The sequence below is a fragment of the Rhizoctonia solani genome, chromosome 3 (genome assembly GCF_016906535.1).
Source record: "Rhizoctonia solani chromosome 3, complete sequence".
Taxonomy (NCBI): domain Eukaryota; kingdom Fungi; phylum Basidiomycota; class Agaricomycetes; order Cantharellales; family Ceratobasidiaceae; genus Rhizoctonia; species Rhizoctonia solani.
Genome location: NC_057372.1, coordinates 1,172,554 through 1,199,937, shown reverse-complemented (window position 1 = coordinate 1,199,937; position 27,384 = coordinate 1,172,554). Strand labels below are relative to the sequence as shown.

At 47.5% G+C, this 27,384-nt stretch overlaps 10 protein-coding genes across 10 annotated transcripts; 6 read left to right on the top strand and 4 right to left on the bottom strand.

Moving 5' to 3' along the window:
- Positions 1-23: 23 nt before the first annotated feature.
- On the top strand, positions 24-910 carry RhiXN_02766 (Ras domain-containing protein; the record flags this gene model as incomplete). Its single annotated transcript, XM_043322583.1, has 6 exons — positions 24-54; positions 116-196; positions 252-295; positions 355-417; positions 473-501; positions 556-910. The coding sequence occupies 6 exons, from the start codon at positions 24-26 to the stop codon at positions 908-910; spliced, it is 603 nt and encodes a 200-aa protein (XP_043178079.1).
- Positions 911-1,520: 610 nt separating this feature from the next.
- On the top strand, positions 1,521-2,552 carry RhiXN_02765 (Ras-like protein, 24 kDa; the record flags this gene model as incomplete). The annotated part of the gene is made up of 7 exons (XM_043322582.1): positions 1,521-1,529; positions 1,588-1,633; positions 1,702-1,776; positions 1,847-1,928; positions 2,033-2,226; positions 2,276-2,394; positions 2,445-2,552. The coding sequence occupies 7 exons, from the start codon at positions 1,521-1,523 to the stop codon at positions 2,550-2,552; spliced, it is 633 nt and encodes a 210-aa protein (XP_043178078.1).
- Positions 2,553-3,663: 1,111 nt separating this feature from the next.
- RhiXN_02764 (complex I intermediate-associated protein CIA30) lies at positions 3,664-4,609 on the top strand (the record flags this gene model as incomplete). Its single annotated transcript, XM_043322581.1, has 5 exons — positions 3,664-3,730; positions 3,786-4,024; positions 4,075-4,272; positions 4,326-4,493; positions 4,544-4,609. 5 exons carry the CDS (start codon positions 3,664-3,666, stop codon positions 4,607-4,609), a joined length of 738 nt encoding a protein of 245 aa, XP_043178077.1.
- A 130-nt stretch (positions 4,610-4,739) lies between these two features.
- RhiXN_02763 (DNA repair protein REV1) lies at positions 4,740-7,604 on the bottom strand (the record flags this gene model as incomplete). The annotated part of the gene is made up of 16 exons (XM_043322580.1): positions 4,740-5,453; positions 5,553-5,689; positions 5,752-5,764; positions 5,829-5,884; positions 5,952-6,039; positions 6,098-6,187; positions 6,242-6,271; positions 6,332-6,753; positions 6,804-6,824; positions 6,880-6,961; positions 7,016-7,129; positions 7,186-7,236; positions 7,295-7,361; positions 7,414-7,455; positions 7,502-7,517; positions 7,583-7,604. 16 exons carry the CDS (start codon positions 7,602-7,604, stop codon positions 4,740-4,742), a joined length of 1,965 nt encoding a protein of 654 aa, XP_043178076.1.
- Positions 7,605-8,709: 1,105 nt separating this feature from the next.
- RhiXN_02762 (peptidase family c78 protein) lies at positions 8,710-11,371 on the bottom strand (the record flags this gene model as incomplete). The annotated part of the gene is made up of 9 exons (XM_043322579.1): positions 8,710-8,824; positions 8,881-9,227; positions 9,282-9,318; positions 9,418-9,631; positions 10,147-10,218; positions 10,500-10,651; positions 10,827-11,091; positions 11,144-11,280; positions 11,331-11,371. The coding sequence occupies 9 exons, from the start codon at positions 11,369-11,371 to the stop codon at positions 8,710-8,712; spliced, it is 1,380 nt and encodes a 459-aa protein (XP_043178075.1).
- A 440-nt stretch (positions 11,372-11,811) lies between these two features.
- On the bottom strand, positions 11,812-15,011 carry RhiXN_02761 (ADP-ribosylation factor family; the record flags this gene model as incomplete). The annotated part of the gene is made up of 15 exons (XM_043322578.1): positions 11,812-12,388; positions 12,444-12,696; positions 12,748-12,768; positions 12,824-12,891; positions 12,952-13,138; positions 13,547-13,560; positions 13,612-13,662; positions 13,745-13,801; positions 13,862-13,987; positions 14,041-14,090; positions 14,154-14,188; positions 14,244-14,501; positions 14,571-14,622; positions 14,682-14,900; positions 14,958-15,011. The coding sequence occupies 15 exons, from the start codon at positions 15,009-15,011 to the stop codon at positions 11,812-11,814; spliced, it is 2,022 nt and encodes a 673-aa protein (XP_043178074.1).
- Positions 15,012-17,141: 2,130 nt separating this feature from the next.
- On the top strand, positions 17,142-18,165 carry RhiXN_02760 (uncharacterized protein; the record flags this gene model as incomplete). Its single annotated transcript, XM_043322577.1, has 3 exons — positions 17,142-17,302; positions 17,363-17,482; positions 17,535-18,165. The coding sequence occupies 3 exons, from the start codon at positions 17,142-17,144 to the stop codon at positions 18,163-18,165; spliced, it is 912 nt and encodes a 303-aa protein (XP_043178073.1).
- Positions 18,166-19,598: 1,433 nt separating this feature from the next.
- Positions 19,599-21,317, bottom strand: RhiXN_02759 (WD40 domain-containing protein; the record flags this gene model as incomplete). The annotated part of the gene is made up of 8 exons (XM_043322576.1): positions 19,599-19,771; positions 19,826-20,236; positions 20,310-20,587; positions 20,651-20,766; positions 20,816-20,839; positions 20,895-21,005; positions 21,066-21,133; positions 21,260-21,317. The coding sequence occupies 8 exons, from the start codon at positions 21,315-21,317 to the stop codon at positions 19,599-19,601; spliced, it is 1,239 nt and encodes a 412-aa protein (XP_043178072.1).
- Positions 21,318-21,576: 259 nt separating this feature from the next.
- RhiXN_02758 (deoxycytidylate deaminase (dCMP deaminase)) lies at positions 21,577-22,160 on the top strand (the record flags this gene model as incomplete). The annotated part of the gene is made up of 2 exons (XM_043322575.1): positions 21,577-21,595; positions 21,646-22,160. 2 exons carry the CDS (start codon positions 21,577-21,579, stop codon positions 22,158-22,160), a joined length of 534 nt encoding a protein of 177 aa, XP_043178071.1.
- A 327-nt stretch (positions 22,161-22,487) lies between these two features.
- On the top strand, positions 22,488-24,702 carry RhiXN_02757 (Fungal specific transcription factor domain; the record flags this gene model as incomplete). Its single annotated transcript, XM_043322574.1, has 6 exons — positions 22,488-22,540; positions 22,593-23,386; positions 23,437-23,726; positions 23,783-24,283; positions 24,344-24,469; positions 24,517-24,702. 6 exons carry the CDS (start codon positions 22,488-22,490, stop codon positions 24,700-24,702), a joined length of 1,950 nt encoding a protein of 649 aa, XP_043178070.1.
- Between the last annotated feature and the right edge of the window lie 2,682 nt (positions 24,703-27,384).

Genomic DNA, 27,384 nt, shown 5'->3' with positions numbered 1-27,384 from the left:
CCAACAACTCGCTCTCACTCTCCATGTCGACATACAGTATCATCGTGCTCGGAGGTATGTGTTATCCCCTCGGTACCGCCATCTCTAGTCGACTGAAATGCCGGCTCTGGCTCAGCTGGAGGGGTGGGCAAGTCATCGCTCACTCTGCGGCTTGTACAGGGCGAGTTTTTCGATGGGTATGATCCAACAATTGAAGGTATACTGGGCAGCATCAAGTTCTTGCGTCATACACTGACCGGTCATCATAACAGATATTTATACCAAAACGCTCAAAGTTGATGAAGACTATTGCTCGGTAAGTATAATTTGTATTCTTTTATCAGCTGGGTACCCACTAAATACGTTTGTACGTAGCTTCAGATCACCGATACCGCTGGTGCAGAACAATTTACGGCTGTCAACGAATACTATTTAAAGGTGCCGCTCAATACCCTAATTGTCTCGGTTCCAAACTGACGCCATTGTTTTCTAGTCGGCTCGTGGCTTTATTCTAGCATTCAGGTACGCACTCGCGTGTATGCTTCCCATTCGCCTATCTGACATATCACTGCCAAGCCTCACTCAAGCTGCAAGTGTGCGTGAAGTCGAGAACCTCCGAACTCAGATATACCGGGTCAAAGGCCATGGTGCTACCCAGATCCCGATGGTGCTGGTGGGCACCAAAGCTGACCTCGCGCCGGATCGCGAAGTTAGCCGTGAGACGATGCAAGCGCTGGCCGACAAGTGGAGCATCCCATACTACGAGACGTCAGCCAAGCGCAACTGGGGGGTCTCCAATGTCTTTGAAGATATTGTCCGGCAGATGAGATCCAAGGGAATGGACACCCCAACTTCAGGCTCTGGATCCAAAGGCCGCACACGCAAATCCAAGAGCGCCGGAACACTCGACAGCAGATGTGTGCTCATGTGATGTAGATTCAGCCTGTGCTGGTATACCCCTTTCCTCATTGCGCACGACTTGCACCCTGTGATATACCAAACCTGACTTTTCCTTTCTGTTGACCCATCTGATTTCATTCCAAAGCGGACCTGTCGATTCCTACATGAACTCTTGCATTCATGTCCACTACACCGATTCATCGTTTTTTATCCGCCATGCTTGTACCACCATTCTCCATTTCCAAACACCAACACCACAGATTATCAATCACTCCCTCGTTGTACTATTCCCTGTCTCTCTTGTGCCACATAGAATTTCTCTCTGTTTTCCGGGTATTTTTTTTTTATGTGTGTAGCTCTGAATTCCATGTGGCCGTGGTCACTACTGCGTTGTTTGCCTAAAATGATTTGCCGGCCAGGTTGAGCATGGTCTGGTTTGAATTTTCAAATGAGCAGATAGTGCGGTGACCGGGGGCCCTGATGGACGGGGAAGAACGAATTCGCTGTTGGCACCTCTCTTTACCACCACCCACCACCACCCACAACGTTTCCTCCATATTCAAAGGTGATCACCGTCTATTGGTCTTGCTATTAATCGATTTCTGACGCAAGCATATGTGCAGGACTGAACCGGAGCAACCATGTCTAGGGTGTGTTAATGAGCACTTTTCTAACCGAATGTGCGGATGCCTGACGACGACTGAATAGGCCCAGCTGTACCGCGAATACAAGCTCGTTGTCGTTGGTGGTGGAGGTATGAATCACTTCTCCGACATCGGATTTTTTTCTCCATTTATTTACCTTTATTTCCCCTGTTTGTAGGTGTCGGCAAATCGGCACTCACAATCCAGTTTATTCAGTCCCATTTTGTCGACGAATACGACCCCACTATCGAAGGTTAGTCTACTTGTTCCTGCACATCGCCCCCCTGGCACCTCTGACGTTTGACACTTGTTCGAATATTCAGATTCGTACCGCAAGCAGTGCGTAATCGACGATGAGGTTGCACTGCTCGACGTCCTCGACACTGCTGGCCAAGAGGAATATGGGTGCGTTCAACCGTTTAAGCGCGGTGTACCAACGCTGACACGCTAATTTCCAATTCCATCTTGGGCCGGTATTGCGCGGGCTGGGTGTCTGGTTCGGGCAACAGAGCGATGCGCGAGCAATACATGCGGACAGGAGAGGGCTTTTTGCTTGTATACTCGATCACATCCCGCAACTCGTTTGAAGAAATCAGCACGTTCCACCAGCAGATCCTGCGAGTCAAGGATCGCGATTCGTTCCCTATGATTGTCGTCGCCAATAAGTGCGACCTGGAGTATGAGAGGCAGGTTGGAATGAACGGTATGTGTCTGACATGTCTGATGGAATACCGGCTCATCCGCTTTGACAGAGGGGCGCGACTTGGCCAAGCATTTCAATACCAAGTTCATTGAGACGTCTGCGAAGCAGCGCATCAACGTCGATGAGGCGTTCACCAACCTTGTCCGCGAGATCCGCCGATACAACAAGGTTAGAGCATCCAATTAATTATACAAAGTTTGTGCTAATTTTCGTTCTAGGACCAACAAGCTCGTCCCGGAGGAACTTCCAGTGGCGGACCTCAGCGTATGGACGCCGAGGAAGGTACCGCTGATGGCGGTTGCTGTGGAGGCTGTGTGGTCGTCTAAAAGACTCATCGAGAACCCCTTTTCTTCCTATCTTTTCTTTTTCCAACATTTATGTTTCTTGTGTGTGCTATCTTACTTGTCGCTGTTCCAGTTCTTGTTTACACTCCCCTTTTTTTTCCTCAATAAAGCCAACGTAAATCCACTCACCTTGTTTTGCCTGTTTCCCCTCTTGTGTCAATTGGGCATCACCTCTGGCACGGTGTGCAATCTTGTCTCCTGTCTCGCTCTTGTGTTTTCTGTATGTCGTAAAAAATGGCACAAGTCACTCGTTTGTTTGATTTCGATGGTCTAGAATTCCAAGAAGAATGGCGAGTCGCGACAACGCCGTGAGACCCCAGATGCCCGCGCGTGCGATAGCTGAAAAACGGAGCCATGACTAAGGCTCGACCACTGGCTGAAATCGTAGGCCTAGATTGAATGTCATGGTGAGGTTTAAATGCGAGTGCTAGGGCATCTAGCTCAATTCCAAAGTCTTTCAGTATATCAGTATAGGAGGGTGAATATGTAGTAGGCTTGCATTGAACTGTATATGACAGAAGCGTAGCTGCGCTCGCAACGACTCGATCCTGAATACTGGGCTGTGGAGCTGATCCTAACACAGAGATAAGTCACATTGCAGGTTTAGCGGGCGAGCCAAGAGACCCGTAAATGAACCAATAGAATGAAGTTTGCATCTACCTTGAGCCTAAAAAGCATGCTGAGTACATATAGAGTACACTGCTACAAAAATATAGTTCCAGCATCCCGAAGGAAGGGTAGTTCCGAAAAATTCGTATTGCGACGTTGAATGAGGCGGACCCACGGTCAACTCTAGTAAAAGGCGAGGGTTGAATGCGATATGTGTTCACCTCCGTCGCTGAATACCACTAACTCTTCTGGACGTAGTCCTCTGACCAGAATAATTGATTCCGGCTTTGTGGGTCAATATCTAGTGGTACCATGGTGATGTAATGTGACGCTAAGCGCCGGGGGCACTGTGACTTCGATGTAGACTCTGCGACCGTTGCGTAACTGGCTCGCACTGGCTGGGTGTAAGACCCTAAGTATTGGTTGAAGCTCACGCACTCCCCATCACACTCACCAAATTTGCTCAACTCTCAGGCCTCTCACGATGTCAGGCCCTTGGACTCGAGCAATTAATCGGACTGCTCAAGTCCTTCGGGACAATACCGCTCGAAGTACGCCTCCCGGTAACCATAGTCTACATTTTCCATTCACCTTTACTATATCTAGTTGTGCGAATGGAAGGCTTGAGTCCAAATGTAGAGGCAAAAACGCTATTCAGCTTTCGCACGCCTCAAGATATTCAACAATATGCACTCGGATCTGACTCTGACCTGGGTGGGAACTCGACAGCGCATTTGGACCACCATCCAGACGGCTATGCGCGGTTTTGGGGGGACATGAGACTCGACGTCAAAGCTGGTTTAGAGGGAAAGTTAAGACCTGGATATGCGGGGTTCAGAAACAAGGTAAAGTTCGATTATATATGCACCATACACCTCACTTGAGCTTTCCCCAGTCTCGTCCGACGCTCTTTGGACAAATATATGATGACTTGTCGTTACACAAGTACCTGGCTCTACGTGTCAAGGCCGGCGGAGAACCTCACACTCAAAATTCCTACTTTGTAAACATTCAAACGGACGGCCCGGTACAGAGCGATCTTTGGCAACACAGACTTTATTTCCAAACGGACGGCGAATGGGAAGATATTATGGTACACACGTACATCAGTAAACACTGGGTTATCAAAAATTGACTCCTTGATAGATTCCTCTTTCCGACTTTGTAATGACGAACCAAGGTGATCTTGTCCAAAATCAGGTCAGGATGATGCGCGAAAAAATAAGAACGATCGGAATATCTATTCTGGGCGGGAAGTCCAGGACCCAAGGCAAATATGAGCTTGGAATTGAGTCTATTCGGGCTATGAATGAGGTGTGTATATGATTTATGGGTTGAGGACTGTATTTTATTGTGTGTTGTAGGAACTGGAGCAAGGGTCATCCACCAAACAATTCAGCGAGCCTGCAGAAAAGCCATTGGTCCAGTGATGCTGCTTGTCTTCGCATATAGTCTAAAGGCTATTATGAAGTGCGTGTAAATTACTATTGTTTTCTATCCGAAATCCAAATAACAATCTATAAAACTGTCCCGAGAAATCCCAAAAAGTCCTATGCTGCATCACTTCTTTCTCTTAACCTTTGCGTTTATTCCTTCTGAGCGAGGTGCAAAGAAAGTGGAAATATTCGCTGTCCCATTAGATATAGCCTTGTCGGCTTTCTTGCTCTTCGCCTTGTCCTTGTTATTGGAGCTTGGTCCGCGTTTATCGTTTCTCGAAAAGGGTGTGGGTGTCGAATTTCTTGTGCCAGACTCTCCGCCAGACCCAGAATTCACGCGCTTTGCAGCCGGTGGGGGAGATATTTCAACAATATCCGAGCTACTGTCATCTAGTACCTCATGGACTTCAACCTTACGTTTGTTCGATCCAACTCCATTAAAGAAATCTCGCTTGAGCTTCCCCAGCTGTTCTCTCCCTTGATGCCTGCCGTCTTTTGGTCCAGGTGATGCTGTTCTTCGGGCTTTGTTATCCGACGCCAGGCTCTCGGGTTTCGTTGTTGTAGGTTTATTGATAGAAAATGAGGTCTTCTTCGCCGATGAATTCGGTCCTTTGGCACTAAAGAACCCTTCGATGCCCTTCTGACCAACTTCCAACGCATCCAAACCTGCGAAACCGAGCGCAACGTTGATCACACCTACACTGAGATCACCTGTGCCTGGGAGCAGCATACGCCACAGTTTCTCCGCGGGGGCTAGAATAGTTGCTGTAGTGAAGCTTCGTGTGAATGGAAATGCAACTTGTTTGGATCGTGGAGCATTGGTGCCTGCAATATGATACTAGAGTGTGTAATCTGGAGGCGAAATGATTAAAAATATGAGTACCGTACCTTGCCGAATATGGAGCACTAGAGTGCGCGGCCAAACAGTTGCATTCACTTTCCTTGCATCAGTTAGACGGACAGTGAGTTCGGCCGAAAGAACAGCCAGCCAGTGACGTGCTTGTTCAGCTGTTGTTATTGCTGGGCGAACATTCTTGGAGGCCATCATTGACTTGAGAGCAGTCCGTTCTTTGACTGTATATAATGATGTAAATTTAGCATTAGGATAGAGTAAATTATGGGGGAACAACCTTCACTATAGTCTATCCCCTGAATGATGGGTACAGGTGGTGAGAAATGATAGGGGCATTATGAAAGAAGGTACAAGACCTACACGTAGAACATTCCAAACCCAAATAGACTCTTCGCCACACCTTCGCTGCATATCCTCTAATAGTTCCGGTGGGTTGATATGTATAAGTGGGTTGATATGCAAGAGAAGGGCCTAGATGCGCACCCAGTTCGATTTCTCTTAGCTCCGAAACGGTCGTGGCTCCAAACTGGGTAGCCATGGCGTCACCTAATTTTCCTCCAAGAAATCGAATCTGCAGAGATTAATGGTAAGTCGAATCAAGTTAAATGTGAGGCTCTTAAATCATTGACTTTTTGAAAGGGCATAGGCCCTAGATAGCTAGGTATGGCTGAGTTGCGTAAAACGCTTTGTGCCATCGGCTTGCGGTATGATGCTGATAGCTATCCTAAAATGTAACTTACGCCGATAGCAAGAAGTCTAAACTCTTAACGGACCTTCGCAAGCATTTTGTTCCTTGCAATTCCCTAAAAGAATTCTCGGTCTGATCAGAAGATCAGGAACCCTCACTGACGAGCCAGACTCACTGCGGAGAGTGTGTATCCTAACTTCTCAAATATTACTTGCCGAATATCCCTCATAAGTTCAGCTGCGATCGATAGGGCCACGTCGTGCCAGGTGAGAGGAGCATCGCTTCCTACTTCCGGTAGCTCCGTGGATAGAGGATCGAGGCTGGAGTGAGTTAATGACCCGGATGAAAGTACGTTATCAATTATATCCGGAGTAGGCTCAAGAGTAATGGATGGCGTTCTTGGTCGAGGTACTTCGGCTTTGTCTGCGGATAGTTCTTTAGTGACTGGAATAACATGGGTATCCAATCTGGCCCAGTCAATCCGAGTCGGAGGTGAGGGAAGTGGCGTATCCAAGTCGAATGGCCCATCTGGGACACGAAGTTCCGGATATCGTTCGACCATGAGCACTCGAACCGGTATGGTATAATCGATAAAGACTGTCAAATTTCAACAGATGGGGGGTCTTACTCGGGAACAATGTAATTACCTTCGTCAATGGAGGCTTTTTCTGATGTGCAGTCACATGTAAGTTTATAGTTAGATCCCTGGTTTGCGTTACATACCTATTTCTCCTCCGGCTGGCATCATATCTTGGAATAACTGAAATACTCGAGAGCTTTCACGACGATAATGATCTAGAGAAACCTAACTTGGTTCGATTAGTGGTCAAAAATAATATCTTTCAAACCATGAAGCAACCTTGTGTGTGGTGGGGCTCGGATCTTCCCAATACTGTGGTTCGCTATCGCCCTCTTTGTAAGTCGCAACGTGAACAGCCATTAGGTCCGGGCATTTCTTTCTTGCCTCTATGATCTATATTTTGTTCAAATTTCTTGAGCCTTTTTGGCAACCGTAGAAATAAGACTTACCGATTCGTGGCGAGTGATCCCGAATTTGCGCGCGGGATAATTGACAGCAATCTTATTTCATAAAATAGGTTTGGACTATGGTATGGCTTGAGCTTGTAGCAATACATACGAGGTTTGTCCACTGCTGGACTACTAGAGGTTGTTCAGGATCTACGTTGAGCCTGACTCGCTCGCACCTGAGTAAGAACAGTGAGTTATTGTCTTCCGGTAATCACCTTTAACACATACGAAGCATAGAATGCGTCGCTATCGCAAAGCGCAATTACACGCCTAGTAAAGTACCACATAAACTTGGGTCTTACAGCATCCAGAGTACCCCTTACATTGGATTACTACAACGCAAGAAAAAACGAATAATTTGTTCAGTTAGGAGGCCATCATCGAAAACTGCACTTACTGTGTTCCCTGGTTTTGTCCATGAATATGCCTGTATGTTAATAGTGGGAACAAATCACCATCGCCGGATGCATTCATTCGGCCCTTTCCTCTGAGGGAACTTTTCGTTCTCGAGGGAGATGTGGGGGCCATCTTGAGTTCCGCCACATTCACGATGGTTGTCGATCAAGAGCGCTTCAGAACTTGCAATTGTCGCGTCGCACTGTTGTTTTGTTTTTGCGCATGACCATTTCCCACGGATCTGAACAACACGGCCACGTGACCCGCATATATAAAGCCAGATCCCATTATTGCCACGGTATGGCACAGGTATGTTTGCTAGTTGTTACATCAGCTAAGTATCAGAATATTTATGGAAGTAAGGAATATCGGCCTCTTCTTGCATCGTATGTCAGAATGATAACAATCAATCCCATGTGGACATGACTGATAGGGTAGTGGTAGTGCAACCCTAGCAGTTGGCGGTCACACTTGATAAAGGCGGAGGTTTTTCGTTATATAGTACGTATGTCTTCCCTCTCCTTCACTTCAAACTATTTGTCACAAAATATCTCGGGCTAGCTCCTCTTGGGTCATACACACGTACGGTCGGACCAGTATCACTGGATGCCAGAATCTGAACTTATGTATGAGCCAAGGGCGAGCTACTCTGGAGATATGAGTCGATTGTTTTGCTTTGATACTCTCATTGCTATTGAAGTATGCGAGGGGTTGCAGCATATTATCAGGTGGACATACTTCGACCTTGATTCAAACAACCCGCTCTTCGATATCATGTTACCCATGAATTGATACAATCAAAGCCGTATCATCCCGTAGTCTTCCTCGAGGTACATATGCTTTTGCGATTTCCTAGGTTCTCTTACCTTTGAAAGTACGATCCATATGTGCCTAGGGTGAAGTCCTCACGGCGATGGAAAGTCCATGTGTTTGTATTAGAGTTGTGTTACTGGAATACAGAATGTACATGTAAATATTTAAATGGCATCAGAGATATGTAGAGTGAGCAATCGCGAGCAGCCGCAAGTCCAGATACAAAGCGTCCTAAACAAAGCGAAACACAAGGTGAATAAGACTGGTCGGAGTCCGAAAAGGTTCGCTATCGCTTTAAGTCCATCATTTCCAAGCCTAAGATACAGACGCGATCATGCGCTCGCTCCGAACGATCTTGCAAGCATCACGTTCAGGGCCGGTAAGTGGGGCAGTCATAGGGAACCAAAGTATTTGGTATTGATCCTTCTTGCTGTGTTCCGAGAAACCTTTAGTACTTAGAGACACCTGCTGTGATACCAGGCTCACCTGAGTTGTGAAGACGTTACCCTATATGTACTAAGCACTCGTCCCAGATCTAGGCCCTGAAGCGTGGCGAGCAGATCAGCGTTATCTTCAGATGGCCTTATCTCGCTATTAGCGCGGAAGTTTGTGTCGGAGTCTTTTAGCGACCCATTGTTGTTGTGGCCCCGATCCTCCACTGGGCCAAGTTTATACCCGTTTTCTTTTCCCGAGGATTCACAGTTGTCGTTATCCACGGCCCCACCGCGCATCCGTTTGGGCGTCTGTTCGTTCATTTCATTATGAGGTTGCCGCTTGATCACTCTGTTGAAGAAACCTTTCGCCTTGGTTGAGGAGCGATGTTTATGACCTTTCTGGGGCAGTGGGAATAAATTCAAACCAACGGATGTAACACCGCTCGCGTGCACCTTGAGTCCGGCCTTGCGAATAGCTGTGTCCGGTCGCCTTTCAACACAAATATGTCAGTTTCGCTTTTGGCACGTCGCCTCAAAGGCTTCATGTTGAATAGAGATAGTCAAGAGAACGTGTAAACCTCGCACATACCTTGCAGGGTCATATATTAATATATTAGTTTCTCCAGATTTGGTCAACTCAATGCCAACTACCGTTCTGGAATGGCCCTTGTGCTGTAGTACGATCGGCATCTTGGTGCTCATATAGACGTGCGGAGTTGTGTGATCTCCGTTGGGTCCCGAACTGAGGTCGTTAGACTGTTCCATAAAGTGTGCCGTCAACCATTGAATCAGTGCCAAGTGAGCTGTACCACCAAGAACGAGTGTATATGCCAACAATTTTGATCACTATGTTACTATCGTGTATGAGTATGCAATATCTTCTACGAACCATGACCATTGTTTGGAAAATCTACGAGTCGTGCGCTAAATTATTGGGATACTTTCTATTTATATCAGTTTATATAACACAGAAGGCAACAACTTACGGAATCCCTCTGGAAGTAAAGGCAACATACAGTTCTGGATGTGGTGATGCGATGCCGAATACACCCCAAAACGTGTATCAAACCGTCAGTCCGTCATTGCGGGACCACAGAGATTAGATGGGGAGTCAGAATTGGCAGTACCCGCACCGCCCAAAAAATGACACAGTAGGTTGCAGATAACACAAGGAGGCCAGAGGTGCAGCGTAGTGAATAGTTTGCCCCACCATTTGAATACAAAAAACAACAGCGTGAAGATCATGTCCCGTGGGCATGCGAATAATAGTTGGTTCTTATCAGCTGATAAGAATCGAACCAGTAGTTTCCCGACTCACCAGCTGTACCAATCCATTTTCTAGTCCCAAGTAGGTGGTGGCGGAGCTGAGTTGCACCATGCGTATCGTATCCTGGATACCAGCGAGGACATATAATAAAGATTTCCCAAGGGTCAGTACATCACACATTGAATAAGATATTCAAGGATTCGCATTGCCATTCCGCAACCAAATACGAATCCCCCAAGAAGTGTGGATGGGCAAGATTTATTTACGAGGCAAAGAACATGTACACAGATATGTGCAGATCCAAAATGCTCGTTTTATGAATGCGCTCATCATAGGTATATGGTCATGGCCATAAAATGCCAATCTTGGTAAAAGAATCATCGTGACTCCGAAAATATGCTCACCTCGACGCCAGGCATCCTCAATCCACACTTGTAAATTCCTAACCCCGGGAGGACCACAGATGTCGTCCATCAAAAGCCTCCGATATTCGGGACAGATGTCTTGTGCTGCGAGTGCACTGCATGCCATTAGAAAATTACGGTAGCCGCAGCCCCTATAAATCGAATTAGAATCGGCCAATTTTCAATATCAATAGCAACAGGACGAGAGCCATCTCGTACGAGTGACGCTGACGGCAAGGTGACAAACAGTGTGTAATCATCATGCAAGACATCGGCCAACGAGAATATACCACCCTCTCGCGATGAGGGTAGTCATTGAACACCTACCATCCTAGATCCCAGTACTCTGTCCCGTAATGAGTAGCTAACGGGGTGCAGAGTGCCCCACCCTTCGAGCCTGGTCGCTCTAAAGCCCGAGCTAGGATTGGAATAATTCCAGGGGTAATGACACGGGGAGGGACAGGAGATCCACAATCAGGATGCCAAAACACGTTCTCACGTGGTTTTTGTGGAGGTATAACTCGCTGAAGGCTTGAATGAGTGACGGGAGCTATGATGCCACGGCTAGGCGAAGAGCCTTGTATAGAAATAGCTGGATTCAGGTGAAGTCTAGCTGGGCCGAATTAGCGCAAACGTTTACTCACTGGCAGCCAGCTGAGCATCAAGCTCGTTTATCTCAAGCCCATCACCATGGTTGAAGTGCGCTTCGTAATGAGTTTCTCGACCTTCCGGGGAAAGCTCTTGTAAAGGCTCCCTACACAACTCACAAAATGCATAGTCCCTATACGAGATCGACAATACAAACTTTAGAATGGATCATGACCAGCTTACTTGTTATCGTCGCCAGCGGTAGACACGAGGGATTCTCTCATGGTGGTTGAGCGGAGGAGGTATTCCACCGGTGGACCCCGACCCACGGTTAATGTGTCCAATTATGATATGCACTATTTATGGAACAGCCCCGATCACCGTTGCCAATCGGGAGGTGATCACCAGATAATTAGCTACAGAACCATTACCGGTTCCGACTTTAGAGGAAACTTTCGTGTTACAATACTAGTTGCTTCGAATACTGATGTACATTATTCCACATCTTAAATTGAACATAAAAAATAATTATTTACGGATAGAGTCCCGGGCTATGAGGCTGGGTAGGGGCAGTTTGTCTGGCAGTACCATGTTTTCCTTGGCGTTCGTTGTCATTATCACGTCTTTGGAATAATAGTCTTCCCAGAGGGATCCATCGGCGACATATGGATTCAGAAGTAGAAACCGACAAAAGTCCTCGTTTGCCCCGCGGCTTACTTGTGTATCATCCGTTGGCATACTCTGGGTGCCAAAATGAACGATCTGGATCCAAAAGTAGGTCATAGTTATATGGAATGTCCTTCCAGTAGTTTGTGCACTTGTTCTGATATACTTCTCTATACCATCGAATATCATCTTTTTTCCTAAGGGATTTGTAAGTGACGGTTAAAATTCTTGCTATATGCGCACCTTTTTGTCTACCATACGTGTTCAGAATAGTGTACGCAATCCTAATGTGTGTGTAATGATCCCAGGATGGTAAATTGATTGCTTCAAACGAGGCGAGAAATTCGTCCGGGGCAATATCTTCGGAAGCTCGTTCAACCCAAGAATTCAATTTCTCAGATAACTTGTCCTCAGATCGAATGTGAACCGATTTCTGAACTTGTACTTTCGGCGAGTCTTCAGTGGTAACGTCGTATACCCAATCCATGGCTGGTGTAATTGCCGATAAGAAATTAGCGGATACCACAGATATAGGGAACACAGCACAAGCCGGCCGAGCTGAAATAATTGGGACCAGCTTGATGCGGATTTCGTCGAGCCCCATGGCACCTTGTAAGTCTTGTTTGTTTGCGAGACTGATATGCTACGTTACACATTGCAATAGAAGAAAGCAAGCCATTCGAAACTCACATAAGGCATGGGATAGGGCTTGCACCCTGCTCCCGACCATCCTCTACTATATCTAACATGATTTTCAGTTCTTCGATCGCTTCGGAAAGGCGCTCCCTATCGCTGGAGTCCAAATGTAAACGAGAACTTCTGTCCACAGCATAGTGCCTAATCAATGGACGAATTTTATCGCACCCGCCCACATCCCAGCAAGTTAGTCGCAATGGTCTACGACGACCGGATGTAGGTGCTTCAACGGTTTCGACATTTAAACCTATATTTTGGTTAACTTGAGGGCCGACATTGTTGAGAAAGTGCCACTTACCTATGGTTGGAATCGTAGTAACTACCTCGCCCATGCACATATGGTATAAATATGCTGTCTTCCCTGCACATCTAACCCAGCAATAAGACACGCTTTTCGTTCTTCTCTGTGGAAAGAGGCGACTGAGAAAATCTGGTAGCATGGCTGAATGTCAGTTGGAGATAGGAGAAGGTTGCTGGCTCGGCGGTTGGGTTATATACTCACCAAGGCCCTCGCTTTGTTGCAGACGTGCTAGACACGTCGCCTGTACAGCCTTCTCCTGAGAGGCAGTGACGGGGTGCCAAATGAGTCATATCGGCCCATGATCGGTGAAGTTTAGCAACTGAAGGCGTTGAAAGAGTTAGAGGTGCTGTGGTGCTAGGGGTGGCAGGCACGTATGCTTTTGTTGAAGCTATATGTATTAGTAACATTATGTCAGTCTACATTACTTACGAGGAATGCATCCTTGAGACGTTAATTACGCTGACGTTATCGTTTAAAAGTGCTTGAGCGTACACCATGCCGAAGAGGGGTCGTGGAGAGAAGGGGATTAATGATGTTAATAATGGTTCATTTTATAATTTCACATGGTTGTGCATGATATACTTGAGAGGCAACGATTCTTGGAGAACCGCAACCATGGCCCATCAGGGTCACACCTTAAGACAAACCCTCTGGACCACCGACGTGCCCCGCACTACGAGTACCCCATGCAGCATGGCTACTTGGCGAATGGACTATCGCTTGTGCCGCCTTGCATTGCGGCTATCTGCGCCAAGCTCAATTCCATACCATTTATTCGCCAGAGTCGCCCACTGACGGGCTGATTTAGCACTTCGAGTTATTGAATTAGAATTAGAAGTTTAGAGAAGCCAAAACGCTTACTCTCCGTGGGCTGCAGCGACGTGAGCGGCGTCAGCAGCAAGTTGCCCGCGCCTATCCACATAATGAACACCAAATAATGTTGGATGACGCATAAGGAATTACTCGCTAATAGCCCTCAGTTTCTCCTATTGACCAAATCTTCTTGGCGGTCTTGATGGCTTCGGTTCCCTTGATATTATCGCTGCCCCACCTGGGTGGTTTGGGTTAGTATGGGTCCCAAAGGCCAGGAGACGGTTTTTCCCGTACTCACAAGGAAAACATCGAATATGCGTCCGCCATTTGTCCCAACCTTCGGTCCGAAGCTGCTGATTCTTCTTTGGGTAGGGAACATACAGAACATGCGCAATCAAAGTAGTAATGTGCCCGAAGATGCGCCCTAGCGTGAAATTCAAGATAATGAATGGGCGCGTTTGTTGATTCTGTACTCACTGTCGATCACTTCTTCTACGTTTAGTGTTTGTGTATGTCGTCAATATTTCCTGTACTCCCGGTTTAGTGCACCCAGTACCCGAGGCTGAGTGCCTTATGATGATTGTACACACCTGCCCCTTTGGTATATCTCTTATCGCATGTACGACTAACATCCAGTATGTTACAATTAATCATTCGCGATGTCAATATCCGAAACTCACCCAGTACTCCCTCGGCATCTCTCCAACTATACACGGCTCCAAATGCTCTGGAACACCCATGGTTCAGCCTCGCTGTCCTAGGAAACAAACCCGTTCCCCGTTGGCCGGCCGAGATCGCATTTGTTTGGAATATCTCAAATGGAATATCTTGCGCAGACACGTTGGGCTTAGCATACGATAGTGCTAAAAAGACGGCCTTGTCCGTCGAAGGGAGAGCGTCTACTATGCCCCCGATCAACTGGGATGGGTCGACCCCAGCTGTGTGTGTATCCAATGATCACCTATATGAGTATCACATAAGCAAGGGGGTGGACAATGCCGACTTACGTCGGGTTGGCACAATGAACAAAGGTTTCTCTCTGATGAGAAGCTCCCCTTGCTGCACATAATTGACGTTCAATATTCCAATGTGGGAATGTCAGACATGACAAGTCCCACCTTAATGTCTCGATTCGCAATCACGCCTTTTCCTCGGCCGGGTATGTCGACCACATCAAAGGGGGGAATCTGAGGTTTCAACGCTAATGACTTGAAAGGAGCTATGAACGTGTCAAAGACCGTGGTAACCGCGCCAGGCGCGAAGATGTTGACAGCTGCTATGCTAATTATAGCAACTAGGAAGGCGGGTAGTATTGGGCTGTTCTTTTGTGGGGGTAACTTGAGTACGTGCCTTGTTTAGTGATGGTCGGAGGACTAATCGCATGTGTACTTTACTTTGTCATTGTCAGCCTTCTTCCCTCCTTTGGAAGGATTTTGAGCTGTCGACATGAGTGCCTTTTCGCCCGGTTATCGAGACTCTTGTTGGCTAACACCCAGATGATAAGACGGGTACTAACAGTGGCTGAAAGCAAGACCGTAACAATGAGCGTGCCTACCGACAAGCTTCCGATATGAATAAACTCAGATTTCAACAAGTTATTTGATCCAATTGCTGAGTTATTGGGTGCGAGTATCAAAGCTCTGTTGACACGGACACGGCTTTATACATGGAGATAATGCATGTTATGTAATCGCCTAGGACGCATTTAGACATTTTCCACACGCCCGTCGATGGCAAGACAGCGCAAGAATAACTGGCCCACGGACTTGCGATGGTGGTGGCCTGTCATAATTAGTTCTGCTTGGTAACGGGTGAACGATGTTTATCCTATCAGCCATTAGCTCTCCCATGGTCCCAAGAAAAACTTTCATATAGCGTACCCGTAACATAACACTAATTCGCTGTCCACCACCAATTCTACGATCCCGAAAATCTGTCACATTAGGTATCTCGTGTTTCCACTTGTAGCGTATATTGTCTCTGCACCCCGTGAAACCAAATGAGCTAGACGAAGACATCGATGGAGTATATGCGTATAACCACGTACCGTTGAATATAAACCGAACCACTCTCAAGCAGTACATCGAACGACGCTTCAATTGAATCCGTCGTACTTTGAGTCAGCCTTAGGACACGTGTATTCCCAAGACTAACCCCAGCAATCACACTACCACTCGCCTCGATGTTGTCGACATGTGGTAGAATGGCACCTGTGGACGCCAGATGTAGAACATGCGTTTGGATATTTGGAGGAGTAATAAGCCCTGGATCAGGCAATGTGTTTTCAAAGTCGACCAGCTCGTAGAGTCGTAGTAAGACGCGCGACAAACCCAAGGGAGAAGACTGAGGCCAGGCGGACACTGTCACCTCGCGATAATCTCTGATAACGCCGTCAAAATGGCCCTAGCAGATCCTCAAATCTATTGGCTCGAATGAAATATATAGGTGTTACACACCTCTTCGAACGTATAGTCTTTATCCGTTCCGAAAAGCTCTCCCCAAGCGTGTCCCGAGTGGCCGGAAGTTCGGAGGCAACCTCTTCAGAAGCATGCCGACGCGACGCCGTCTACCCCCAAGCTTGGCTAGAGATGCCTTCAATAAAATCTCTTGCTCTTCAGTAGATAAAAAGTAGGGGTATATGACGAAACTATTGCTCGGCAGACCGGCAAGAGTGCCGAGGATCGGGGGCGTCAGCCTGGAAAGATTGAAAACTGAAGATAGGTCCTCAACCCCTTCCAGTCGATTCCGTGCCACAAGGTTAAGTGATTGAGATTTGAATGCGTGTACATCAGAGGTGATATTCGATGATATTCCCCTACGCAGGTAACGTAAAGCAGTCGACGATAAGGAGTTAACATGCATGTGTAAGTTCTTAGACCAGGCACGAATTCGAACAGTATGATGGATATCGTGATGGGTATAGGTTCTTGCCTGCAAATTGATTCCGACTTGGATGGGGTATCAACGAGAAGCGATGTATGATCATCATGAGTCATGCCGACAGCTTACCCGAGATTCCAAGCTAGATATGCGCATAATATCAGTGTGGTTTGAAAACTACTATAACTATAAGACTGATTTGGCTTCACTTGTCCCTGGTTTGTTATTATTGTCCGTGATATTGCTATCGCAGGAGTCGTTGGGAAAAATACTTACGAGGATCATGGCCTCGTCCATAGAGATGGATGTGAAATGAAACGGGACTTGTCCAGTATGACGAAGGCAAATCCACGCGAAGAAGCGCCGGATCGACGGCGGCGGTGTCAAACCACAGCAACAGCCGAGGCCTATGATTGGTCCGGGCGATTGATTGGATGGCTGGAAACTCTGAAAGGAAGAAGAAGTCCAGTCAGAAAAATATGCTCGGCCAAAACAATACTGGCGAGTCCTTTATATATTCCCGGGTGGGAGCATGCGGTCTCTCATTCGGTTGTCTCTTTCCTCTGCTGCCTCGGCCAGCCTTCTAGGACCTCTGTCCATCCCACTGCTCCGACGAGCTCTCACTCATTAACATCGTTCTGCGCCTAGAGCGTTCTGTCCATCACACTTTAGTTTAAATATCTCGTGTATACTCAACTATGCGTTTTGCGACCGTAGCCTCTGCTGTGACCGTCTTGGTCAGTGCTGCTGCTCCCGCCGTGGCCACCTTCAATCTTCGCTGCAATCTCGGAAGCTGGTACTGGAAGGACAAGGACTGCTGCATTAAGGTTGGCGGACCCATATCTCCGCCCAGCCCTCCGTAAGTCAATTATTCGGCATCCATCCACGGCCGCTGACATCGAATGTTATCCTACTCCAGCTCTGGGAATGCTTGCCCCAACTTGTGGTTCTGGAACAAGGACACCAACTGCTGTGCCCCTCGGTACACTCCCCCTTACAACCAGCCATCGTGCAGCAACGGATGGGTCTGGAATCCCAGGTAAGAATTCATACGCATACATCCTCGTAGCTAGACCTAACCTATGGACTAGCACATACTCTTGTCGCCCGCCTGCTACACCCCCACCAAAGAACAATGATTGTGGCGACAACAAATGGTGGTGGGGTGGTCGCTCTTGCTGTCTTCCTCACGGAAACCCATCGCCGCCGCTCCCTCCTCGCGGAAACAACTGCCCACCCAGTTGGTACTGGCATGGACAACAAGGCTGCTGTGTACCTCAGCACCCTCCACCAACGCCTGTTCCGTCTTGCCCTCCCAACTGGGAGTGGAACCCTTACACCCAATGCTGCAAGCCTACCCCTCCTACTCCACCTGGCCCCCAACCGAGCAAGCGCGCTACTACTGATACCAAGCGCCACAATGCTGTCCCTCAGCACAAGAAGAAGGCGACTGCCCAGTACACCGAGCTCGAGGCTTTCTTCTGCCCCGCGGGCATGACCGCTTGCCCTATCGGCGGGATCTTCAGCACCGAGTCTGAATGCTTCGATACGCTTTCCGACCTGAAATCTTGCGGAGGTTGCGCTTCGGTGGGCGCTGGACAAGATTGCTCTGCGATCCCCAACGTTAGCGTCTCGTCGTGCGAGAGCGGCGGTTGCACTGTCTTGTCTTGCAACGAAGGTTATACCGTTAGCGAAGACAAACAATCGTGCGTTGCCATCTAAAGTTTGGCTTTTTTTCCCCCTCTTGCTCCGCCTTTCATTACGAACTTTTTTTTTACATTGGTTATCACGGACGACCAGTATTTCTCTTGTTTCACTTCTTGGGTATTCGGACCCTACATTACAACCCAAAGCTTGTATATAGCTTGTACTACCTCTTGTTTTATTTCGTATTACGGACACTTAAATGATGCATGTACCACTGCTACGACTGTACCTCTAAAATGTCGTTTCTGTGGATCAATATATACTGTGGATTATTCTATCCTCAAGGGGAATCTTAACAGAGTGTCGTTTTTGGTAGCATGTATATCCGTTGCAAAGAAACCTAGCACGGCTCTTTGGGAGCTATTGTAAATTACTTCCATCAGTTGCATGTTAGCCGACACCGAGTTATTTCGACGACTAAATGCCGGTTGAATCCGGTCATTATTGCTTCAATTCACTTGGATTCTCGAACTAAGCTCTCGGTCTCAAATCCCGCGCTCCAATCTGTGGTTTTGGCGCTGGTGCCGGAATAACTTACTACTACAAAACAAGCTCAGTATCTCGATTTGTTTCTCGGCGACACAGTTCCACCTCCGCACTCAAAGTAGGCACAAGAGAGCAAGCGTACCCCTCCTTTGCCACTACCCCAATTCTATGATCGAGTTCTAGTACCCGATTTCCTTCACACCGAGTCCGACGCCTTTGTTCAGAAGGCCATCATGATATCAAGATAGTCAGCTGCATTAACAATAGCCCGCCTCGTGGTTTGTTTAACAAACTGTTCTAGTTGTCCTCGGTTAGTTTGAAATTTAAAAGGGGACGCTTCTACTGGAGTTGGTCATTACATCCTCTTCCCGCCGTTTCTTCAACGGAGAGCAACTTGCATGCACTGTAAGCCCCACACCCGTCGGTCTGGAGCCAGATTAGCCAAGAATAGTGGCACAAGATAGGAGAGCGGCAGATATGAATAAAAATGCAACAAGATATTTGAAGTATTCCCGAGAGCGATCACGGCTTATGCATAACACTACCGGCGATCTTTTTCAGCGCCAACTACCAATTCTCTGGTAGCGAGCGCTAAATTACCAATGTACTTTTTTTGTGGCCAACAGAAATGGAGGTTTTGTATGATCTGCATACGCCCACTCCTCCCAAACGTTCTGCCGGACTCGAGTTTCCTCCATTAGGTGGGACAAGAGCAAAACTCAATGACCAACCCGAAACCCGATTATTAATTATATACTGCAATAAACCGGTCCCTGTAGATTGTCTGATTATAGTTAAAAGTTTGGGGTTTTGGCCTTCCCCCTGGTCCCCTGATCGCCAGTAATTTCTGAATTTAAACTAAAAGGCGCGACAACATAATGAGATGCCCATGCGGTTGTGAAAAAGGGTCGCTTGTGTCATTAATTGCGAGATGCTGTGTAGCATTACCTACATCCAGCTCTCTAGCTGTCATCATCTGACATCAACTCTGCTAATTCACGCTCCTCTTCTTCCGTCATTGTAAAAGCCTTTGATTTTTCGTCTGGTAGATTTCGAGGTGGCTTTGAACTTGATGTGTCCACTTGAGATTCGGCCGCCGCCTCTGTATTTGTGTTATATTTTCCGTCTAATAGATCTAATGAATAGCATAAGCATATAATGATGATATAACACCCGGGCTATAACTGACCTGAAAGTCGCCATCTTCGTAAGGTGCCATCTAGACTTCCACTAACAACCCATGCCTCCACTGATTTAACTCGCGGCAACTCTTTACCCTCATTTGCGGTCTCTATAGCGGATTCGGTCGCCGGCTGCCGCACCCACAACGCCAGTGCGCTCACGTCATGCGAATGTACGTCAACCATTCCCGATTCATGTGCTCCGCTCCCGTCAATAACGGCTGGGTCATCGCCGTCTCCTGTCCATTCAAGATCCCAGATGTGTAAACTTCCAGCGGCGGACCCCGTAATAAGGACGGGCAAGCCCGCTGACGTTAGGTGGAGAGGAATCAGCGATCGTACATGCGTCGCGTGGTCGAGGGGGTGCGACACTGCCTCCTTTTCAAGTGATTGGACGCGTACAGTATTATCCGTCGATGCTAAACCCCGGCAGAAAATGCACCGTTAGTTGGAACAAGTACCTAATGACCGCCACTGGCACATCAAGCTCACCGCTCCAGACTCTACCATGTGCTACCCACATATCTGTGATGCCCATTGTATGGGCTTGGAGATCGCCTACATGAGTTAGACGACGGCTGGAGGTGGGTGCAGGGTGCGATTCTACCTCCCAAGCCTTAATCACACCCATGCTATCGGCCGAGTAGAGACGATAACCAACTGACGAGTCCACAGCAAGGCACTCGACTGGACGCGTGTGTCCGGTTGTCGATCCGATTTGAACGAGAGATTCATTGTGTGCAGTCGGCGAAGTCAAGACACTCAGATCCCTGCAAATGAGAAGCGGCTAGACATTAAGAAGCCCCGAAGGTGTCATTATTGGATAGACATACCAAAGCTTAACGTGCTTGTCTGAAGATCCAGATACGAGAAGGTTAAGCTGAGGGATAATCAAGAGTGTTTTCAAGAAATCAGAATGTGCTTTCGTCGTGGAAAGAAGATCCCCTGTCTGATCGGTTTATTCAGTTACTGTTTGAAGCAAAAGGCAAATCACTTACCTCAACGTCCCAGGCTTTGATTGTCTTCACAAACGTGATAAATGTCAATCAAGATATTTTGAATGATCTCAAAGCCTACCCGATCCCATGCTCCGGTCAACAAGACTGTTCGGTCGTTGCCCGGATTAAAAAATGCGAGGCAGGTGACAGGCCCAGTATGCCCCCTATAGACTTGAACCGACTTGCCCGTCTAGTAAACGCGTTAATATCATCCCCGACGGCCAATCAATCGAAGAATTCTCTCACTTACCACGAGATTTACTCTGCGGACAACGGAGCCACTTTCCGCGGTCCACCTCTCCACCACGAATAGCAAGTCTGATCACTTTGCCTTTGAGCTCGAGTGGATTCCCTATGTTTTGTACGTTCGGCTTTTCTCGCACGCGCCTTGGGAGTGATCGCGGGATTAGTTCTCGCAGTAAATCAATGCCCATAAATATGTACCTCCTCTGCTGCGATCGGCCTCGGACCGGAAAAAATTCGAAGTGTCAGTGGTCTGCATACAGTGCGGTAAAAGATTGTATATGTATAGTATATATATGTCGATCTGTGCAAGTATATCTAGTTTTTTTGGGACTTTCAGATATTGATGACGTGCGAGATCTAGTTGCAATATTGTGGGTAACCTGTTGGAAACCGAACGTAGGTGCGTGCGTAGATAAAATGGACGTAATAAACTGAGCTAAAATGACGAGGCGCTTGATCTATTGCCTTTAGCGCTAGCGTCAATCTGCATTTACTCGACCCCACTTTCCGCCACCATGTCAGAACAAATACCGAGTCAGTTTTCAAATGAATAAACTTGGAATTTACCTGATGACTAGGTCTAGGAGAGGAACGGGTTCGATACATGCGTCTAGCCCTCGAAGAAGCCGCAAAATGCGAACCTGTTCCTACAGCATTTTGCGTCGGTTGTGTCATCACGGTCCCGACCCTGGGAGACGAGGGTACGATATCGCAAAAAATACTCTCTACCGGCTACTCGCGTGAACTTGCCGGAAATACACACGCTGAGGCTAATGCATTGGCAAAGGCGCATGCACTTGCCGGTGCCGAGGAGTTGCGTCGGTCATTTGGTCAAGGAGCCGAGCCTTCCACTCTTTTACGGCTTGCAGATGTTTACACTACTCTCGAGCCGTGCTCCGTACGGCTGTCGGGGTTGGCGCCGTGCGCTGACGCACTCGTTGCTGCCGGGATCCGGAATTGCATCATCGGCGTAAAAGAGCCTGCAGATTTTGTGCAATGCGAAGGAACAAAAAAGCTGCAGGATACAGGTATTGGTATTATTTGGTTAGACGACTTGGAGTCCGAGTGTCTGGCTATGGCTCGTCGAGGCCATTCTTAAATGCCCACAATAATCAATTTATGTGTCGTGCTTTGATAAATCAAGCGCCGTGGGAGGAAGACAATTTACACCTTATTTAAAATGATCCGCAGGGCGCGGCTGTGCAACTGCGTTGTTTTCTCTCATGAACTCTGATTCGACTTACGAATCGTACCACCCCTCGCAACCTGTGCAGTGACCAACCTGAGTGACTGGCCGCCGTAGATATACTTATACTATAGATTTACTACTGTTTCCCCGGTAATACACATTCCTGTCACTCGGACATAGTTTTTGTCGCCACATCTCCTTGTTTGAATTCGCAAATACCTCGGCGCCGAGCCAGACATGGCACCCTCTTCTCTAAGATCTCGGACGGGATGCCTGACTTGTAAAAATAGGTGTGTTGTAGACTTCCGAGTTTGAAACACCGTCAATAAGGGTGTACTACAGGCGAAAAAAGTGCGATGAAGGGCGACCCCGATGCGAACGATGTGTGCGCGGTGGGTTTGAATGCCTAGGCTACGAACATCACGGAAAGAGAGCCCTGGCTGGAGCACCAGCACCTGACCAAACCCAGTCGTCAACTCCAGGATCGTCATCCGTCAGCCCTGGCCCATCGATACCTCCCCAGACGTCAAGTTCTAGTATGGATATCGGTGACACGTTCCCTAGTCCGCTGGATGTCGACCTATCTACTCCCGGCGCAGGGCCATCAACCAGCGCTGTCCCACCGCCTATGATCAATATACAATCCGGCTTCTCTGGACTGGGTTCAAGTAACGGTGGCCTGCAAAGCCCTAGTGGCACCGGGCTCAGTGGTTTGCAGAGCTTCCTGGATAGCTTGGGACCACCCCCAGCAAGCGATGTTCCGTTGGATGGCTTGATGAACCCATCGACTCTGGACGGTACCGATATGTTCAATGGTTTCGGGAGTCTACTAGGGATGGGGATGCCTACTTTGCCCACCTTTGGCCAACAAACCGTACCTTACGCTCATATCGAAACCACCGACGCGGACCCTGGACTTGGTACTTCGACTGTAGCTAGTGACGCAGCGTTCAACGAGCTGGGGGCTGAGCTAATTGCTTCACACCAAACGGTTGCCAGGCCACACGAAGGCCTCTTGCTGGCCGACGATGAAGAGGATGACATAGATCCCGAGGGTCTTCTCGCAGAGGTCGAGCGGTCTATGAGATCCATGAAATTGGGTAGTGGGGAGCACCTCACCGAGTTATACGATTTCTGTGAGCTCTACGTCTCATCCAAGCAGTTTATGATACTCATTCATTTCAAGATCTAATGTTTTTCTCTCGACTGGTGTTCGAACCCATCAGGATATATCAAAATTTGGCCTCAGTCCTACTCGAACGATTCCAAACATCCGAAGTCATGAGACACTCCATGCTTGCTATCGCTTATCTGTATCGCTCCCTCTATGATAGAGCAGCCACACCCACCGTTTTACAGTCTCATGCAGAAAAATTACATGAAGTGGCCAGAAACCAACTTCAATCAGATATACAAAACCCCCGAATGTCTCCCTCAACTAAGCTATCTGGTATCATAGAGGTTCTTTTCTTTGAGGTGCGCGAATATCTCCAGTTTGCGATATGTTACTTACTGAATTGAAAGTGATACAGTATAGTTACGGTGGTTGTAATTCCTACTATAGGTTGCTAGAACAAGCCAAGCCGTATGTCCAGAGCTTGGTAGGCGGGAACGTCATCGATTTCATGTCTTTACGAGGGAAAGAGACATTCGATATTCGCATATTTTCCTGGTGCGATATCTTGAGCGCGATGGCACTTTCTCGACCTACTCTTTTCATGTACGAGACCAATATCGATCACATGCTTACCGTGGACCCAGACAACCCGATAATCATACCATTGGACGACGATGTTGGACTTGAATGGATGGTTGGGTGCCCTAACGTCATGATCGTGTTAATGGCCAGGATTAGCGCACTACGCGATTCGGGGATATCTCAACAAGAGAAAATTGCCCGCGCCGAAGAGATAGAAAGATTAATTCGTGCATGGCAAGCTCGGCCCAGCCCAACGACCAATTCCTTCCTCAAGGTCGTCCGTATGTCGGCGCAGGAGATTTGGAGACACGCAATGGTTCTCTTCTTGTACCATGTATGCATCCTTTTTTGCATAGTATGCTCTGGATGTTTATACTGACCTTGCGATTTTTAGGCCATCCACAAAGTTGGTCCATTGCACCGGGTCATCAAAGATGCGGTTCGACAAATCATCAGTTTGGCACAGACGATTCCTGCTGGCCGAAACCCCGATATCTTTTTACCAGTCCCATATTTCTTAGTGAGTTTTTTGTACCCAATGCTTTAATATTTATTCATTTTCCATAGGCCGGAGCAGCGTGCATCTCGCGAAAAGACCGGTCGTTCCTTCGAAGTCGTTTAGCAGGCTGTGGCAAAGAACGCGCCTTGCTAGATTTGGTGACGGTCCTCGATGACATCTGGAAAGAAATGGATGAGACTGGAAATTCGGTAGATTGGTCTGCTCGCGCTGCTCCTGCTATGTTTCAACTTTGATCGTCCTTGGATATTCACATTGGCTTGCTTTGTATAAGTACGGTTGTATAATGAATTGGCGATGTTTAAGGACGAATCACCGGCATTAGGACCGGCATTTGACTTGGCCGTCCCGGATGTAAGGGGCAATTCCTGGAGTTCCTGGGGTCCTTACTAGTTCCGGTCGGCACTTTCATGACATACTTGTCGAAATCTGTTGCCTCGCCCTAACAAAAGTGGCCAACTCTGTTGAGGTACCATCGTCCAGTTTAGCTTGTAGCTCTATGAAGGAGTGCACATTTGATGCCACCATCGGGGTGCGGACCATGCGTGGATTAATAGAAACGTTTGATATGGCAATAAATACCACATGTTTAGAACTTGTTCTCGTCAGCCCACCCTCGCGCGTCATTGGTCCCTCAGCTATAGAGGACACCATCCAAACGCACACTGGCACCCCACTGTGCTGTCGCTCACGTGACGGTTTCTGGAAATCTGTACCCGCTGACAACAACAGCATTCGTCAAAGCACGTATCGTTCCACCCAAAAGTCTTTGGGTACTTTGTCTCAGAACCTTCATATGACTGTAATGTTGTCCTTCTACTCGTTTCCCTTACGCATCTGACACATACCAAGGGCCCCGGAGAATCACCTTTATGTATCATTATTACAAGGAGCAAAGCAAATGTACTATGATGCGTAAGTTATGGGGTTTACTGACATGAACACCTCGTAAGCTGATACAATAACAGAAGTTTAGTAACGAAAAGGTAATATTTATTCATAAATCAAACAATATGCATTTGAAACAACCACCCAGGCTTCATTCCGCGCATGATTAGTATCACTACTTCATCTGCAAGAAAATCAACCCCTCCCCGCCACGATTCGTATACTAGGAGAACTCCGTTGGCTGACACTGATAGGAACCATTATGACGACTAAAATTCACTACGTACGGATTTCATATGACAACACACGTTGTTTGTACGTTTCAGTCACATCAGCGTTTAAGATCACAGCTTACTGCGTTTTACCCCAAAGTTTTCTTCGCTTACCGAGACTCAAGCTGGCACTGAGCTGTCGCAAGTTTGTCCAGCCTTATGTTCCAATCATTTGTTGGGAGTACATGCGCTGGATTTGGATCCGAACAGCAGCTTAAAGCTCAAAGCAATCGGGCTATGTAGGTCAGATCCGATACAATTTGCTTTGAGACTCTGGTTCTCCCGTCTACCTCTCGCTGAACAATATTTCATAGGCTAGCGTGTGGCTGCGAAAGCGTATCACTCCACAGTTATTCTCGCGTCGGTAATACTTCGAGTATAAGCTAGCAACAGTTCCAGCTTTCCCCTCTTTGAGTTAGGTTCAGTTTATTGTCCCAATGTTCAGTGGGGTTATTTCTTCGTGGGGTGGTTACTTCCCTCTGAGGGATAGCTCACTAAGGGTAAAGCCGTAACGACGCGGCATGCTGCGGGCAACCCGAGTTTCCTTTTCTCTGCTTTTGCAAAACTCACCAGTGCCTTCTCTGTTCCTCAGGCTATTCAGCACCCCTTTGATCCGTCGCCCTTTAATGGAGAACTTTACCTGTCCCCTCAACCATTCGATAGCACGAGCCAACGAAACGGCAATTTCCTGAAGCAGGACATCCGCAATTAACACCTGTATAGGGGTGATGGTCAGTTGCATGTCGACCTGTCGAGGAGCATCCTCGTGCCTAACTTTAACGAATTCACAACGCCGTTCACGCTGCAAAAAATAATACATGCACCTGAGCACTATCAACTGGACATATGCACGGGACAAACACAGGGATAAGTCCGGACCACCTTTAGTACCGGACGACCCTATCTTTCGGTTCCACGCAGCGCACACATTCATTTATCGAGGCCAACCCCAAAGCCTGTTCGCCCCTATCATTCTTTGCCGGTTCAATCTTTCCAGGAGAGGTAGAGGCCCCGCCGACCGGCTGATGTTCCGACTTATTCATTTTGTAGTAGATACGCTGAAAATTCTCTGCGTTTTTGTGATCACCCTATTGGAGTGCCCCCTATTCCAGGATGTAGTTGTCGTCAAATTTAATCGGCTACGGGATATACATGATCATGATAGCAAATGCCTACCTTCTAGCTCCGAAGTAGGCGAAATGTGGCGACAAAAGAAAGAGGGAAAATAGCTGAAGACTTCGCCATAAGAAGTAACAAACCGTAAGCCACCTGAGATCTACTGCATCACACCCAACCGGCTCGGGTCGGAGTCGGGGAGAGGGGACAAGAACTTACTTTATGCCGACTATCCAATGAAAACACTTGATAACTCAAATTTCAGTGCTCCACAGTCCCTGCCTAGACATGTTCGCAATCTTAGGCAAAAGTAAATATTGGAATCCGTGTATGCGTCAGTGATGTAGATCCGCGAATAAATCTTGGTGACTCATGCATTAGGGCACGATAGTGGTTTATATGCGAACGAGATCTCAACGCATATACTTAACAACTATCACGAATAATATATATTTATCACCGTCTGTAATATTCATCTTTACATAGACTGATAGTTAGTTACCCAGTACAACTTAGTTCAATTGATGATCCGAGTTACCATTCCACCTATACAGTTGGGCATACATGTCTAATAAATGATGACCGACATCATACTCTTCGTGAACATGTGCATTCTAGGAGAGCTTCAAAAAGATACGGTAA